We start from the raw sequence: 17228 nt of genomic DNA on the forward strand, positions 1-17228 counted from the left end.
AGCCACATTTCTAGTTTTGTAAAGATTTGTAAGATAATTAAAAGAGTTCTTTTAACCCCTCAGAGAATTGGGTCACTGTATGGGTGTAAAAGGACTGACATACCTATCCACCTATGTTGGAATTGTTTTCTTTCCCTTTGGGTATGTTTAGCTTAGAGGAGAAGGCTGTTGGCTCATTTCTGTCAGTTTTTCCAGGATCCTACCTACAGGTTCTGAGTGGGAGTTAAAGTAGAGAGTGTAGTTCTGATATTTACTAGAATTTGGCTATTTTTTAGAATTTAAATTTCAGTTTTCTCTTAGCTGTTTAGGGTAATAATGTAGCAGTTTACTGAAAAATCCATCATAATTTTAGGAACTCTGGAGGGGCTCCTAGGGAGCTCTTGTTGAATGTAGATACTAGAGTATCAGTAAGGTCATTAACTTTTCTTTCTTATCATGTTAAGGCAATTTAGACAGGATAACTAGAATGAGTATTCAAATAGAAGAGATGGAGGGAAGCAGTAAGAATTGTATCAGTTTTATACTCTTTTGTGTTAGATACTCTTGTGTCTTTTTTACTTTTCATGAGCTTTTGCAACAAAATTTCCAGTGAAGTTATTTTGGGAATTTTGAAGCCTTTGCTTTAAAAGCATTCTTTAAATGACCTTACCTAATCAGAACATTCCTCATAATAGCCATGGTAATTCTAGGTAGTAATGACTGGTAACAGTTTTAAGACCCTAGCCCCAAAAGGGGTTTAACTCTCATTTCGGTCCAGCCATACCTAGCCACAGATGCCATGCAACTCACATTTCTGTCTGCTGTAATCTGTGGGCCCACAAACCGACAGTTACCAAGCTATGTTCTTCAGGACAATGCTAAAAAGAAAAACAGCCCCAACAGGGGGTCACTTCTCCTAGGTCAAGTTAGTTGCAGTTTCAGCCTTTCCCAGGAGTGGGATTTTAAACCTGTTTGGAACCTCCTAGTGAGGTCATCTGCGTAAGACCCCCTGCTCCTCCTAAGGGAGGGTGACCATATCTGAACCAATCCCTAAGCTCTTCTTATGTTAATAATTATTTGCCCCACCCTCCTGTCTATAAAAGCCATCCATTTTGTTTGACCCCCTCAGAGCATTTCTCTACTTGTTAGATGAGATGCTGCCGGATTCATGAATGGCTTAATAAAACCAATGACATTTTCACATTTTCTTGGTTGAATTTTGTATTTTAACAACACAAAACAAGTTCAGTAAGGTTTTGCTGTTTTTGTAGGTGCTTACAGCTCCCAGGACCATAGTTCTGAGACATAAAGTAAGCAGGCATGCCAGAACATGGTGCACTTGACTCTAGAAATTAAGGATCCCATTTTTAATATCATTTATTATTTTTCTTTTAGCTAAGTCTTTTAGTTTCTTGAAGCCAGATTAATACCTAAGAGGAAGTGCCATGGTGTTGGGGTCGTGTGGTATTTCACAGTGTACTTTGTCACCCCCACATTTTTTGAGGGTGAGTTGCCTAACCTCTATCTAACCCGTTCTGTGACCAACTTATCCTAACACGGGAGTCTTTGGGTTAGGTGGGGAGCAGTCTAGGTGCTCTTAAATGCTTGACTTGCATCCACCAATTTTTTTTTAGCTTGTAGCCCCTAAGATACCATTAGCCACTTGCTCTGGGATAGTTGTGACATTGATTTATGATATAAAATATGTATTTGGTCTACCTCCTGTTTCTGGCCCAGAGCTCCTAAAACCTTTGGAATTTCCTGTGATGAGAGTGATAAAGGTGGTTTTTCTTATATTAATGAGGAGCCTTTGGAAAGCACCTCTGGATGGGGCTGGTTGCCCTGAGAACCAACCCTGTTATTAAAGGGTTAGAACTTTCAGTCCCAATCCCCTAACCTCCAGGGAGGAAAAAGGGGTAGAAGCTGAATAATCACTGATGGCCAATGAGTTCATCAGTCATGCCTATGTAATGAAGCCTCCATAAAAACGCAAACGGTCAGGTTTCAGGGAGCTTCCAGGTAGGTGAACTGTGGAGATTTGGGGAAAGTGGCACACTTGAGCTAGGAGAGAGCATGGGAGCTCTGCACCCTTTCCCCATACACTGCCCTGTGTATCTCTTCCATCTGGCTAATTCTGAGTTATATCTTTCTATAATAAACTGGTGACCTAGTAATAAAATGTTTCTCTGAGTTGTAAGCTGCCCTAGCAAATTTATCAACCCAAGGAGGGGGTCACAGGAACATTCAGTCTATAGCAAGTTGGTTGGAAGCACAGGTGATAGCCTGTGCTTGTGACTGGCATCTAAAATCTGGGAAGGGGTAGTCTTGTGGGACTGAACCCATAATATGTGGAATTTGCTGCCATCTCCAAGTAGAGTTGAATGGCAGGATGCACAGATGGTGTTGGAGAATTGCTTGTTGGTGTGGGGAAACACCCACACCCACACACACTGGAATTGTGACCAGAACCGTAATGGTCTTTCTTCTTTTAAAAAGGCCCAACATGCAGCAGAAATAGGAGCTGATGGCATTGCTGTCATTGCTCCTTTCTTTCTCAAGCCATGGAACAAAGGTAAGTAGAGAGATCTAAACGCACAGTGCCTCATGTGATCTATTTCCTTTTGTCTTTATTTAAAATAGTTATATTTAACACATGAAAGTATCTGTGGACTGGAGGCATGAAATTGCAATAGTACTGTAGTTCTCTGAAACATTTGGCCTCCCCAGATCCATAAAAGAAAAGGCTTCATTAAAGGGCTTCAGCTTTTTTGCCAAGTAATCTGGGCCATCCACTGAGCCCAGATCCTCCGATAAGGGCCTGTATTTGAGTCAGGAGACCACTCCTGACTGTTGTGCAGTGTCAGAGTCACATGGCAAAGCATAAGACCATTTTTCTCAAGAAAGTAATGTAAGTGATGGGCATTTGAGACTATATAGGTTCTAGTTGAGTGAGTGAAGAGTTTGAAAACAGATTTCACAGTTGTCTTCCAGAATATCAAGTTATTTTTTCTCCTCCTCTGCTTTCTCTATGGAAGCTATTTGTGTTTTCAAAGTACACTTTTACACTTTGAATCATTTTAATCCTTTTGATTAGCAAAAAAAAGAAATACAAATTTTAAAGGAATTAAAACCAGACAAGATGTTATTTGCATGCATGATGAAGTAAATCTGTAGCTAAATGTATAATGGGTCAAAATTACCATGACAGATGACAAAGGATAAATAATGAGTTATACATAATAATTTTGTCAGAAATACTGATCACAGACAGAATATATCATCACAGTATTCAAATGAAGTAGATAAGATTCTTCGACTATCCAGTGGCATCGAAAATATAAGCACTTCTGCTGGATTTATTTATCATCTGCAGTAAGTTTGCAGTTGAAGCTCACACTGGATGATGTAGGAAACCCCAGTCCCTCAGTAAACCAGTGTGAGCTCTCACCTGAATATCTCGATTTCTCCCAAAATGGGGAATGTACCAAACTCTGGTTGTATTACTGTGAGATGTGCCATTATTCTTATAACTTCCCTCTCTGCGCAGGTGTTGTTTATCTTTTTGTTGCAGAATTTTCTCAGTTACAACTTTGTTATTCTGATTCTATTGCAGAGTCCTGTTGTTCACCGACCACTCTTAGCTCTTCCAGGGTAAAAGGACAGAAGTCCTACTGATGGGCTTCTGGTTTTTATAAGAGTATTTCATGAGCTTCTCTTAATGTGTGGGAAAGTTAGCACTGGTTTTTCAATACCATTTCAGTATATGGTAGGAAAGTAATCATCTTACTCTGGCCTTTCTACAGAAAGGAAAAAAAACTGAATGACATGGGTGGCAAAGACATGGCAGTAGCAATATCAGGGATGGTAAAAGTGGTCAAAAATTTTCAGCTTCTGAAAAGAATAGTTGCATTTCCTCAGATGGTTCATTTCTTTCCCAGAGATAGCCAGTGCTGTACACTTGTTCACACCACGTTGCTTCCTCCTGTTCTTGCAGATGTCCTGACTAATTTCCTAAAGGAGGTGGCTGCAGCCGCCCCCGGCTTGCCGTTTTATTACTATCACATTCCTGCCCTGACAGGGGTAAAAAGTAAGTGCTGCTTCTTTGATGTTTCTTTCCCTCTACCCCTCACATCTTACCCTATTTCTCTAAGAAACTGCCACTCCATCCCATGTCACAAACACATAACAACGCTACTGACTAGACAGTTCCTACTGCTCCAAAATAAGTCACTTATAAAAAAATCTCAGCTCTTATCAATCATTGATACCTCCTTATAATGAAAGTTTTTAAGTATAAAGATGACTTCACCCCAAGATGCTTCTACCAGATACCTTGTGTCTGTCACACATACCCCTCCTTGTATGGGAAGACAAGCCTGTGAGTCCCTCTAAGACAGGAACTATCTACCTTGTGCCCTGTTGTTTACTCAGCACTTGGCACAAAGGGAGGCACTGATCTCTCATTTTTCTTTTGGCTTTTCTTTTATTACTACTGTAATTCTCTAGCAAGAAGATTGTTATTATATGAAATTTCTTAGATTATTTTAAAAATACCATTTCTAACTTCCTTAAGAGAAAAATAAGTTGTGCATTATAAATATCTATATGGAAGGCTTAGGGCTATAATTTGGCAAGCGCATAGGAACTAGTTGGCAAGGGTAAGCAGTTATGTCCAAACTGCAGGCAGTTGCAACTGAGAATAGCCCCTGGCAGCTCAGTGCAGATGGGTGGAGCTCTGTGAGATGTCATTTGATATTTTCTAGAGGTGTGCAGATTAATGAGGCATTTACTGTTTTGAGCAGTTCGTGCTGAGGAGTTACTGGATGGGATTCAGGATAAGATCCCCACCTTCCAAGGGCTGAAATTCAGTGACACAGATCTCCTGGACTTTGGGCAATGTGTTGATCAGAATCGCCAGCGACAGTTTGCTTTCCTTTTTGGGGTGGATGAGGTAAGTCACCCCCTGGTCTATCCCAGCGGGTTAGTTTCCCCCAAAAATAATTTGTGTAGCTGCTTACATAATAGCATCTTTTCTCTTTCCCTTTCTCATAAAAGTGAATATCCTTTGTCTGTTTCTGAATAGCAACTGTTGAGTGCTCTGGTGATGGGAGCAACAGGAGCAGTGGGCAGGTAAGCATGACTCATCCTCCCACCAGTTATGAATGGAAAGTACCCCCAGAGTCATTCATTGCCTAAGTACCTGTACTTACTGCATGCACATTTTTTTCCAATGCAAGTTGCCTTTCTTTCCCACATTCTTTCAGTGAAAGGGAATGAAGTAGGGCTTAACAGTTTGTTAGCAACTCAGACATTGTTACTAGAAGCATGTGTTGCAGTTAGAAGTAAGGCACATGAACTGAGAGCATGCACAAAACTTCTCCATCAGAAGTTATTTGGTTATAATAACAGAAACCTATTCAAATTAACTTAACATGATAGAAAGTAAGTTATTATAAAATACTAGGAAATTGTATAAAACCCAAGAGGAGAAAGTACAGCCAGGTCTCAGAGAAGATGAGAACCCAGAACTGCAAAGCTCTCAACAGTCTAGGCAGACCATTCTCTATCTGTGGTCCTCTGGAGACTCACCTCTGCATCTGTCTGCACAACTTTACTTCCCTCTCTTTCTTTTTCCCTAGATGGGTTTCCTCTGCTTCAGCGTTCACATGACCAGTCATGGCTGCCCAAGCGTGGCATCTCAGGATATCATTAGACAGCACTGCCTTGTCAGGTGTCCACCTAAGGTCCAGGCAGCTGCAGCCAGGAAAGTAGAATTCCGTATCCTAATGTCTACTCAGCAGAAGGCTTTGGGAAAGCAGTCAGTACAATTGGCATGTCCACTGCTCATGTTAACCAGATTCTTTAGAAAGTGCCTGCAAGAGATAGATTGCAATATTTACATTAACTGAAAGTGCATTTCCTTCCTGTAGGAAAAGTACAGGGGAAGCAAAATAATATTGATAACATGTCTTGGTGAGCATGGCTTTGACGAAGAGTAATTGAGCTAGATAATCTTAATGGTTTGCTCACCAAGCCCGAATGGCCTGCAACATCCATTCAGGGCCATCCATACAGGGACATTTTTACCGAGGAAACCTGAATGTCTGCATCTGCTGACCATGGAAATTCTCACTTTTTTTGCCTGGAAACTTTTACTACGTTGAGTCTTGGTTTTTGGCTTCCATACTAGACATTTTAATTCTGTCAACATAATCTATAAGTAAAGTATATTTAGTTAGACTTCACTTCTTCTTAATTTCATCACATTCTTCTTTGTCTTACTTGGGAAACACCAAGACCTCTGGGATCTAAATTTTAGTATTCTGGAACCCTTCAGACATTCATGAACATATTATGACTTAGGGGTATTTCATATCCATGAGTGACTTATTTCAGCGATTATATTTTATCTTTTTTTTATTTTATTTCCAGCAGATAATATGAACTTCATGTTCTGGGAATCCTTTGCTGTTGACCTTCTGTTGTCAGTACACCGAGATAAATACATTTTTCTGACACTGACTTACAATATGAGAAGTCATTAGAAACTGGATAAACGTCCTTGTTATAAATTTCTATAACCTTCTACTTCACTGGTTTCTCTAAGAGTTCAGTGCTTAGTCTAAGATATTGGTCTGTTGGTAGATTGAGGCTATTTTTCAAGTCCATAAGAACATTTTCTCAGATCAAATAACTTATTCTCACCTTCATTTTTGTTGAATAGTAGTAGAAGGCAGCATGAAGTGCTGGAAAGCTTTTGCAAGAACTCTGTGGCCCTTCTTCAAGCCTTAGTTTCTTCACAGCAAAACAGAAACCAGGCCTACCTTGTAGGACCTTGAGAGGATTAGATATGGTTTATGTCAAGCACATAGATATATTGGCATTTAATAAGTTACCTCTTACAGTGTAACACAGAGAAGGCACATAGTGGATCTGTGGCATCCTGCTGCACTGATGGACAGTGACTGCATTGGGGTATGGGGGGGGACTTGATAATATGGGTAAATATAGTAGTAACCACATTGTTTTTTCATGTGAAACCTTCATAAGAGTGTATATCAATCATACCTTAATAAAAAATTTTAAAAAACAAGTTATCTCTTGTTTTACTATCATCATTATTAATATTATTAGAAACTAACCTGCAGACAATATATTAGTTGGCAGTGAATTTAAATAATCTGTTGGGGTTTGCCCCTTTTGCTGTGGTGCCCCGTCCACCTCAGCATGAAGCTTTTAGAAGTCACCTCGGATACTCCATTTTATGCACAGTTCTTTTCTAGAATGGTGCCTCTGTGTGTGCTCTGGGGCAGGTGTTAGCCTCTGTTGTTCTCACCAAATACACCTCCATCTTGCCCTTTTCTTTTTTTCTTTCTCCAACTTTACTTTTTTCCATTTTTCTTCCTTTTCTTTATCCCTGTTGGTGTTCTCTGCCTCCTCTTGGCACTGCTTAGTGTTGCGGGAAAATTTAGAACTGAAGACCCCTAATCTTAGTAGATTCGGGCTTAAAAATAGACTTTGGGAAACCCTGGTATATTTTTCCCTTTTAAGCCCCAAAGGGGTTCAAAGATCTGGACTTTCCTGCTGAGCCACTGATCATGAAGTATGTGCTATTTTCTTTCCAGTACCTACAACTACCTGGGAAGAAGAACACACCAGATGTTGGAGGCTTTTGAACGAAAGGACTTCTCTTCAGCCCTGAACTATCAGGTTAACTTTTTTTCCCCTTCACATAAATCACAGCCTTTTATTTGCCCCACTGGATAATTCTTATTGTCTTTCATCTGCATTCCTGCCACACTTGCCCTCATTAAAATCGCCTAGCTGCCTCTTTCTTTACCTTCTTTCTGTTTCTTTTTCTTGTTTCAAACCAAACTTATCCCCACTGTCTGTGTTTCCTACATGTCCAGTCAGGACAGGCCCCATATGGGAATGACTTCTGTTTGTTCTTCCTAGAAATGATCTTATTTTTACTTGATGTTCAAAGTATTTTTGAGATTGTAAAATAATAAGGATAGAATCCTAGGAAAATAATCACATGTCATTCCCCTCAAGAACATGACACCTGAGTCATCAGAGTATATGAAGAAACTTTGAAGCTGGGAACCTAAAATGGGGAGGCTTAATCCAAAGTCAGGGCAGGTCAGGCTGAGAACTGGAAACAACCACCAGGCAGAAACAGGAACCCAGTGAGTTATCCAAAAGGAGCCACTGGCTTTGAAAGAGGGGGAGAAAAGCAGCAGGAGCTCATGTGTTAACAGGGAAGATCCCAGGAAAAAGGTGGCTGCCGTTAATGTCCCATGATAGACAGTCTTGCTTTCCAGAGAACCAAGAGCCTCACTGGAGTATAGAACCAATCTCAGCAGCTAGGTAGTGCATGTATGTACTTTAGGTAAATGGAGTAAGGTAGAAAGAAAGAGGATAGGCACAAGAGAAACTTTTGGAGGCTGAGAAGCACTGCAATTTTCAGGATAACAAAAGTGACTGAGGAGAATCCCAAGAAAATAAGTGGGAACGAAAAGCACAAGCAAAATCAGAGCAGGCAGTGGGTCCCAACAAAGCTCAGATAAAGGATCTTTTTGAGCAAGATGGGCTGCCATCAGGGCAATCAGAGATTATAGAGCAGAAATGCAAAGCATCCTGGAGGTTAGAGGTCCAACTCCAAGAGAACACGAGAAAGCAATTGCCAGGAGTGATCACTTACTCCCTACCCTTCAGTCCAGAATGTTGAGCCAGCCTGAGTCTATTTCCTGCTTAAGGTTTAAATAGCTTACTTAATATTCACCTTTGTTCAGCCCCAGACCATCAGGGTTAGGGACTTAGAAAGCTATGCCACGTGAACTAAACATTAGCAAGACTTTGGTTTTAATGAAGAAGTCTAAATTGTGTGGACTGTACCATCTCTTTGTATTCAAGGCTTATTTTCTTTCTCTTTAGTTTTCCAGAAAAAGTTATTTCTGAATATTCCAACCTCTTCTGAGCTGAATCACAGGGAAACCATAAGACAAAGTAAATTGTGAAACAGCTATAATGTGGACCCTTCTACTTAGTGGCTTCTTTTTTTTTTTAATTGAGATGCATACAACAAAATGCACAAATCTCAGTATACAATTTGGTGAATTTTGACATGTATATGTACTTATGTAACCATTGCCTAGATCAAGATACCAGACTTACAAAATTTTTTCCCCTTCACCAATTTCACACATCTTCCCTCCCACCTCTCTTTAGTAACCCCATGTTTTTTCTCTGTGTTTATGAGTCTATTTCAGTTTTGTTTGTTTTGTTTTTTTGATTCCACATATAAGTGAGGTCATACGGTATTTGTCTTTCTCTGTCTGACATATTTCACTTAAATATTATTATACTTCACTTTAGGTCCATCCATGTTGTTGCAAATGGCAAGATTTCACTTTTATATGGCTGAGTAGTATTCCATAGTGTATATGTACCACTTCTTTTTATCCATTCATCTATCAGTAGACATTTAGGTTATTTCTGTATTTTGGCTATTGTAAGTAATGCTGCAGTAAACATAGGTGTGCATATACCTTTTTGAATTAGTGATTTTTGTTTTCGTAAGGTAAATTTCCAGAAGTGAAACTGCTAAGTCATGTGATAGTTCTATTTTTATATATATATGCATATATATTTGTAAGGTTCTGGGTATTAAAATTTTATTCTGCATTGAATTTTTTATTACTAAAATACAATTGATTAAAAAAACATAAAAGTAAAGTATTATTGATAATACATCTCTTAATGAGATGGATGGGAATCTTTTTTTTATGAATTCATGAGTTCATGGATGAATGTTACATATTATTTAATGCTAGTATGATTTAACATTCAGCATTAATACAGTTTTTTTTTTGTTTTTAGAGAACTAAATACTATGAAACACTGTTCATATAAATTAGTAGATAAGAATGGAAGAAATTGTGTTATAATAATGCTGCTCAATTCTTTGAACAGTTTTTGAGTCATGTGCCAAAAATCACAGAATGTTTGATCATTTAATTATTTTTCAGCTGACAACCTGAGTAGCAACACTGAAAGCAGTGTTGAAAGCAAAAAATTGAAAACACTGTGACTTTTTTAGAACACTAGTTATCCATTAATTAGAGGAATCACTGTCACTCTCTTTGTTGATACCAATACCAACACCCTGGTTTGCTCCTTTATTTGGTTCCCAGAAGGGTCCCAAGGCAATGATACAGGACATATGTCTTTATTTGTTCAAAAGTGGGAAGAAGGAAGGGGAAACATAAAAGGACAATTTGCTCCTCCATTTACGTGCATGTTCTTATTCTCAGCAGTTTGAGAATAGCATTAGGGATGTTGAGGATCTAGAAATTGATTCCCATAAATCTTAGCCTTAGCCAAATGCCACTTACATGTCTTAGAAGGTACCCCAGAGGTTTGTGTACCCTAGTTTGAGAACTACACTAGCTGAAAAGTTCACCTATGTAAGCTAGGGGCTAAGGGTGACTTCTCCTTTAACTGTTAAGCAGTTCTGTCACTGGAGCTCTTTTCTTCATGAGACCTTTCTGTGAAGCTTTTATGTATGAAAAGATCCTACCTTATCCTGGATGGATCTCAAGCATCCTCTCTTGGCTGTCTTTCTTCACTCTGACAGACTTTCAGAAAACAAAAGTGTGTATCCTGGGGAAATAAACTTTTTAGTTTGGGGTTTCTGTAATTTAACCTCTAAATTCTTTAAATCGTTATCACAGTTCAGTATTACTGACTACAGATTTGTTTGTTCCTTTCCAGTTTCATATTCAGAGATTTATCAACTTTGTGCTCAAACTAGGTAAGTTTCCCACTTTGTCTGCTACTGGAGAGTGTAAAGGAGATGGAACTTCATCACTTTCTCTGAGGGTTCAACAAGAACACTTTGTGCACACAGAGATTTATTTCTAGCCCTAACCCTCAGAGCCAGACTTATAAAATGGTAGTGTGAACCTGGTTGGCAGGTCTTTGGTATCCTTATACAAAGCTCTTTCCTCCATTTTAGCACTTGGTTTGCGTCTCCAGTCCATACACACACTGTTATTTATTCCTTCTCTCCTACACCATCAGCATTCGCTCTCTTTATTTGCCTCAGCTCATTTAAATTCCACTGCCACCCTGGCTGATTTCAGCCTAAGTGCTTGGAGGAAGGCAGTCTGAATGTGGATCTTACTAACTTGAGAATGACTGACAGCTCTCCCAAGAGTATTTGCAATTTAAGAATAGTTTATTAATTCAAGTAAGCTTAAATGGATGGAGGTTTAGATAACATGACAAAGTAAAATTTGAGGGAAATATAGTGAATTTAGAATACAGAAACCTCACCAGAGTCTCCTGACAAATGACAAATGCCACCATTCACTCCACTTCTGCAAGAGAGGCCTTCCCTGAGAATCTGGGTCAAGTCTAGGGAAAGTTTTAGGTTTATTCTTGGAAGACCTCCCTCCTCCTTTTCAGAGCCTTTCTGCCTCACCTGGCAACTTCTCCTGAGCCCCAAGCACCTGTTGTTATGTATTAGGCCCCTCATTCTCAACAGGGTTCTCAGCTAGCTCTTAGCATCCTTCAAACACATTGTTTCCCATTTGCTTTCCCGCTTTAATTATTTTTGTAATATTTGTATGCCACCAGTACTATTAATTACCTACTATTCTTTCCTTGTTCTAAATAATACTTTTCACAGAATTGTAGGTTTGGGGTTTGGTGTGATAGTTTTATGTTCCTAAGGTGCACTGAAGTAAATATCAAGCTATTAAAATTAGAACTGAAACTGTACCTATGTATATATAAGATCATTTTGTGTAACAGCAGTGATAAAGCAACATTTTTGCAAAACAAAGCTCTTGATATTGGCTGAAAGGCTTTACACTTTTGCCATAATATTTGCACCTTAAAAGGGGACTCTTGAAGATAGTTTTATGATATAAAAGAACATACCTTTTAAAAACTCATTTCAACCTTAATAAAAATTTTTAAAAAAAACTCATTTCAAACTTTCTTGGGGGTCAGAGTTTTCATAGTTTAGTCAAAAAGAGAGTTAATATATTTTTAGTCCTATAATAAAGGTAACTCCATATTCCACCATTCACAATAAGCCCAGGAGGGCCATTTTGCATTCATCAAATATATTCTATGTATATAGTCATGCTAGTATCTTCCATCACAGTGCTCAATTGCTACTATAACTAAGTTAACTTAGCAAAGGAAAGTTATTTCTCATACCGTGGATGTGAAAGAAATAGCCAGTTAAGAAGCAAATATCTTTCTCTCTGTGCTATATTCTGGATTATTTCTTTAGATCAACCCTTACAATCACTAATTCTATCTTTAGCTATGTTTTCAACTATTTAGTTTCACTGAATATGTATTTTTCTTTTCTAGTATTTCATTTTTGGCTTTTAAAAATATTCTCCTGGTTTTTAAAATTTATATGCCCCTCTCTTGTCTTGTGGCTTCTATTCTTTCCTTTACCTCTGTGAAGTCTCTTCCAGAATTTTGTATCATCCTTTCTCAGGATATGAAATTTGTCAGTTGTGCATTTGTTGACTCTTGGTACAACTTCTTTTTCCTCATGTGCTTTGTGACTTTTAACTCCTAACTCATCTTCAGAGACTGTTGTTTTCTGGGGAATCCATTGTGCTCTAGGTTAGGTGTCTTACCAAGTGGTTTTCCATTTGCCACGGTTAGGACACTATAGTTTCACCATTTCTAACCAATATTTAGGTTAATTTCTTAATCTAGTTCCTGTACCAAGTGCATAATGCAAATGTGGATCCAGCATTCATTTATGGCATAGACTTGGAATTTCTTTCACATGATCTTTTTCTGTTGCTTGTCATAGAAGGCTGGCTACCAGCTTTACACAGGGAATTTAATTATAGTTCCTTGCTAAACACAAACCAAAGGTTTCATCTTGCATCCCTGCCCTAACTTTATAGCAGCAGCTCTAAAACAGCAGCACTGAGTCATAAACTATCTTACAAACTACCATACTACTCCCTTCTCAAGGGCTTTTTAGCTGTGCTTGAACTACATTCTATCCTACCAATGAAGTCCTCATCATTCGATCAACAATAATATGTCCTTCAGTCCGATTATTCTAACTGACCATTTGGCTTCAGCTCATCCTCATCACCCTGACCTCTGTATTCAGGATATCGTTTGGTTCCTCCTTGCTTTTGAGGTTGACTTTGAGTCTTACTTTGTTTTGTTTTATAGTTTTTCAATTTCTTAAAAATTTTCCAACACTATATGTGAGAAGCAGGAAGAGGGATCTCCTATGTCTGCTCAGTCTATCATATTGACTGGAAATATTCCCATCTTTTAGTTCCACCTTGTCCTATTGTGGCAATCGTATGATCTCTTCCTTGGGGTGTCTATGCCAAAGTGGGCAGTGCTGGTCATATTTCCTTGTTTACTTTTCCTGTCTAGGTTTCGGAGTGTCACAGACTAAAGCCATCATGACTGTGGTCTCTGGAATTCCAATGGGCCCACCCCGGCCTCCACTGCAGAAAGCCTCCAAGGAGTTCACTGACAATGCCAAAGCTAAACTGAAAAGCTTGGACTTCCTTTCTTTCACTGATTTAAAGGATGGAGACTTGGATGCCTGTAGCTAGGGCCTCTCTATTAAATTGGTGTATATAATCCACCTTGAATAGTACATTCATTTATAAAGACATTATAAGTAAGCTTGAACTAAACTCTTTCCTAACAGATAAAATCTTATATCAATCAAGTATTTAAGTACTAACTATGATCCTAAAACTTTATTTTGTGAAGGGGCAAAAACTCTAAAAGTAGTCATGAGCCCTAAGTTATTCAATATTTCTAAATTTTTTGTGGAGAAATATCTGCTTATATGGTTGAGGTGGAACAAGAGTAAAATTGTAATTTATTCCATCTGCCTTTGAGAGGTTCCATTATCTTGATTTCTGGTTTTTAATCCTGTTTCAAAGTTTTCTAAATTTAAACAACTGTAATGTACTTTCATTATAATAAAATTTCTTTTGAAAACTAGGACAACTCTGAGCTACTGCATTTAGTATATATATGTACTTAGTATATATACATATATAATATATATAGTATTTAGGCAGATACACTAATAACAAATTACATGAGTCAACTACACAACTATTAACACATCAGATCACTTGACTACTCAGTCTAACTCTAGAACTTTCAGATTAATTGGGATGTCACAATTTTCCCCCAAAACATTGGGTCAGATGAAAAAGACTTGCTTCAGTTCCTACTGCTAACGGGCCCATTAGAGTGGTTTTCACATAACAACAGAAAGGCCTTCCCCAAAATGAAGTCAAATCTCTCCTTCTTGCTATCCAGAGAACTTCTCAAAGTTCAAAGTTTCAAAGAACCAAAAAGCTCTGCTCTGGCCACCACAAATTTCCCCTTCCCCACAAAGAAGAGTCTCCTCCACAGAACCCTGAATTATTGGAAGTGAAGACCAACATCCCTAATGCAGTGAGCCCAGGCACTACTGGTATTCCCTGGCCACACTTTCAAGCAGTCATTTTTCTTCTGCGTTAGAAGATTTGGGGAGGACCCAAAGATCTCACTTCAATTTTCTCTATACACCTTCTTTATTCATTTCTTTCTCTGCGTTCTGTCACTGACTATTTAAACTCCTAACAAACTCTGGTATGCTTTCTAATACCAAAGTGTATTGACAGTCAGCTCTTAGTGATTTTAAACCTGACTAATTAGTCTATTACCTAAGTCTTTTTTTTTTTTTTTTTTGCAGGTTCTTCTCTTAGTTTGCAGATTGACAGAGGAAAAATGTTTGAAATTCATATTGAAATTCATACTGTTTTTATCTCTTAAAATTAGAAAGAAAACTTTTCAAAATGAGTATTGAAAGTATCTGTTGATTCAATTATCTTTGCTAACACTCTCTTTAATTGATCACCTAATTAAATGTTGTTATGTTTATATTTCCTCATTCCTCTTTTTGCCCAGGAATGACATTCACTGTTTTCTCTTATTTCTCTCTCCTCCAGGAGTAAGATATCTGAATAAGAAATTGAACAACAGTGGTTTGTGTGAGCTTATATTCTATCTCTCTGAGATTTTCATTTCTTTATAGCTGTTAATTTCCTGAAAAAAAACTGAAGTTTTGTTACAGTCTGGTTCTGAGGATATCATATCCTTACCTAGCAATACTAAAGACAAATTAATTTTTCGATGAAGATAAATATTTGTATCCACTGAGAACTCTGTTTTTGCTCTTCAGAGGTCAGTGCTTAGAGAACTTCTAAGATGGTTAATGAGATCTTGAGAACACAAAGAAAAATGTGATGATTTTAAAAAATGACCAGGACTACTGGGTTCTGTTCTTCTGTTCAGGTTCCTGGACCCAATTCCTGTGTGGGGGTGGGAGCAGGGGGTGATTGGGGTATTTGGGCGGGGGGGGTAGCAGGGGGGTAAGGGTCTTCCCAAGCAGGACACCAAGCAATTCTCAAACACCAGCAGGGTGTCTGAGAACTCAATTCTGACACTATCTGCCTGAGGACACCACCACATCCAACAGATAAAGGTTCCATCCGACAAGACTGCCTCCACCCCAACTCCGGATGCCAGTTGCAAGCGCCCGGCTGTTATCTGTGCTTATGACCAACCAGCTACAGTTTGGAGGTTCCAATGACCTCCCCCTTAGGTTCAATTAATCTGCTAGAGGGGATCACAGAACTCAGAAAGACACTTGCATTTACCAGTTTAATAAAGGATACTGCAAAGGATAAAAATTAATAGCCAGATGAAGAGAGACATAGGGCAAGGTCCCAAGTAAAGGAGCTTCTATCCTGGTGGAACTTGGGGACTGGCTCAGTAGCACTTGGAAGATTTCTGGTTCCCCAAACCTAGAAGATATTCCTCTGACAAGAGAAGCAGGCTGCTGTAGGGTCAATGGAGGTTTCAGTAGCCAGGATCTTCACCTGACCCTAATCTACTTAATGTTGTAATCGGCCTACTGCACAGGCTAATGTTTACACACTTGTTGGCAATAAGCCATTATTGCCTGTGTAGCTATATAAAGAGCTCCTCCCAGTGTTTGGGGTAGAGCAGAGCCTGAAGCATGAGCAGAGACAGAAGACAGAGATGAAAATAGACCTGCCAGATGCATGCATGATTCCAGCATTCAACCTGCCACTGGGGGAGCAAAGCTTGGTATAAACCCTTTTACCCACCCCCAGTGCTCCATTGTTGTTTTTCAGTCTTACCAAATCCAGTGCAAACTTGCCCAGAGCTGGGAACCCCCTCTGGCCTAAATGCAAACTAAATTTAGTTCAGAATTACATGAGAAGCTACAAATGCAAAAGGGAGCACAAATGCTCTTCTCATGGGTGTTTGTAAGGGCTTTGTTGTATAGTTAGGATTAACTAAGTCATTGGCCATTGGCTGATTGAACTTCCAGCCCCTCTGCCCTCTTCACTCCAGGGGTTAGGGTATGGGGACTGGTGGCTGAAAAGTTCCCACCTTTTAATCAAATGGTTGGCCCCCCTGGCAACCAGCCGTTACCTTTGGGTGGGGTCCAAAAATTTCATTAACATAGCAAGACACCCTTCACCTTTATGGCCTGAAGAATTTTTCAGGAACTGGATGAAGTCCAAATGTATCTGGGAAATATATTTTGCTCATCTGAATGACCAAATATATATTTCTTATTAATCATTATATCACAACTCTATATATTTTAACATCCAACTTCTTAGAAGTAAATATTGTATTATATAGTAGTAGGTTACTAATAATGTCTTGAATCAAAAGTAAAATTTTGGAATATTATGAACTTACTTTTATTTTTGAATTCAGTTTTTAATGTTAAAACTAAAGCAATGATGTGAAATCTTTCATTCAATACAGTTAAAAGCTGATTTTTAACTCTTTGTTTCAAGATGGAAAGCTGATATCAATTCAGATGGTTGGGGATGGTTGGAAGCACAAAGTGATTAGGGACTGGTTTTACTTAGGATCTCTCAGAATTATTTATAGATAAAGGAAAATGCCATAGTGTGTGGGGTAGGGGGAGTGGGATAATACATATTTTTCTCCAGGAAGGCTATTTGCTACAACTTGAGAGAAATTTCCTTTTTATGATCACCTGAAAGGCCCAGAAAATCCATGTTCTCCAGAACCTGGAGACCAAGAGAAGTCTGGGTTGGGCTAAGGGACTTCATAGGGTGACTCTGCAACCCAAGGCTAGGGCCTCTTGGGCTTGCCTG

General features: G+C 38.8%; 2 protein-coding genes across 4 annotated transcripts in view; both read left to right on the plus strand.

Moving 5' to 3' along the window:
- Positions 1 to 14013, plus strand: part of NPL (N-acetylneuraminate pyruvate lyase) — a 35369-nt gene extending 21356 nt beyond the window's left edge. For 2 of the 3 annotated variants that reach the window (XM_037021086.2, XM_073216871.1), the window contains exons 6-12: positions 2476 to 2551; positions 3974 to 4066; positions 4782 to 4930; positions 5063 to 5109; positions 7605 to 7689; positions 10756 to 10795; positions 13423 to 14013. In XM_037021086.2, coding sequence (XP_036876981.1) covers positions 2476 to 2551; positions 3974 to 4066; positions 4782 to 4930; positions 5063 to 5109; positions 7605 to 7689; positions 10756 to 10795; positions 13423 to 13607 — 675 coding nt within the window. In that variant the 3' untranslated portion in view covers positions 13608 to 14013. The other variant, XM_073216872.1, reaches the window with a different exon arrangement.
- The window catches only part of DHX9 (DExH-box helicase 9), a 260921-nt gene that overhangs the window by 176202 nt on the left and 67491 nt on the right, over positions 1 to 17228 (plus strand). The gene's annotated exons all lie outside the window — the stretch shown is intronic.

Source organism: Manis javanica, chromosome 11, assembly GCF_040802235.1.
Source record: "Manis javanica isolate MJ-LG chromosome 11, MJ_LKY, whole genome shotgun sequence".
Lineage (NCBI taxonomy): Eukaryota > Metazoa > Chordata > Mammalia > Pholidota > Manidae > Manis > Manis javanica.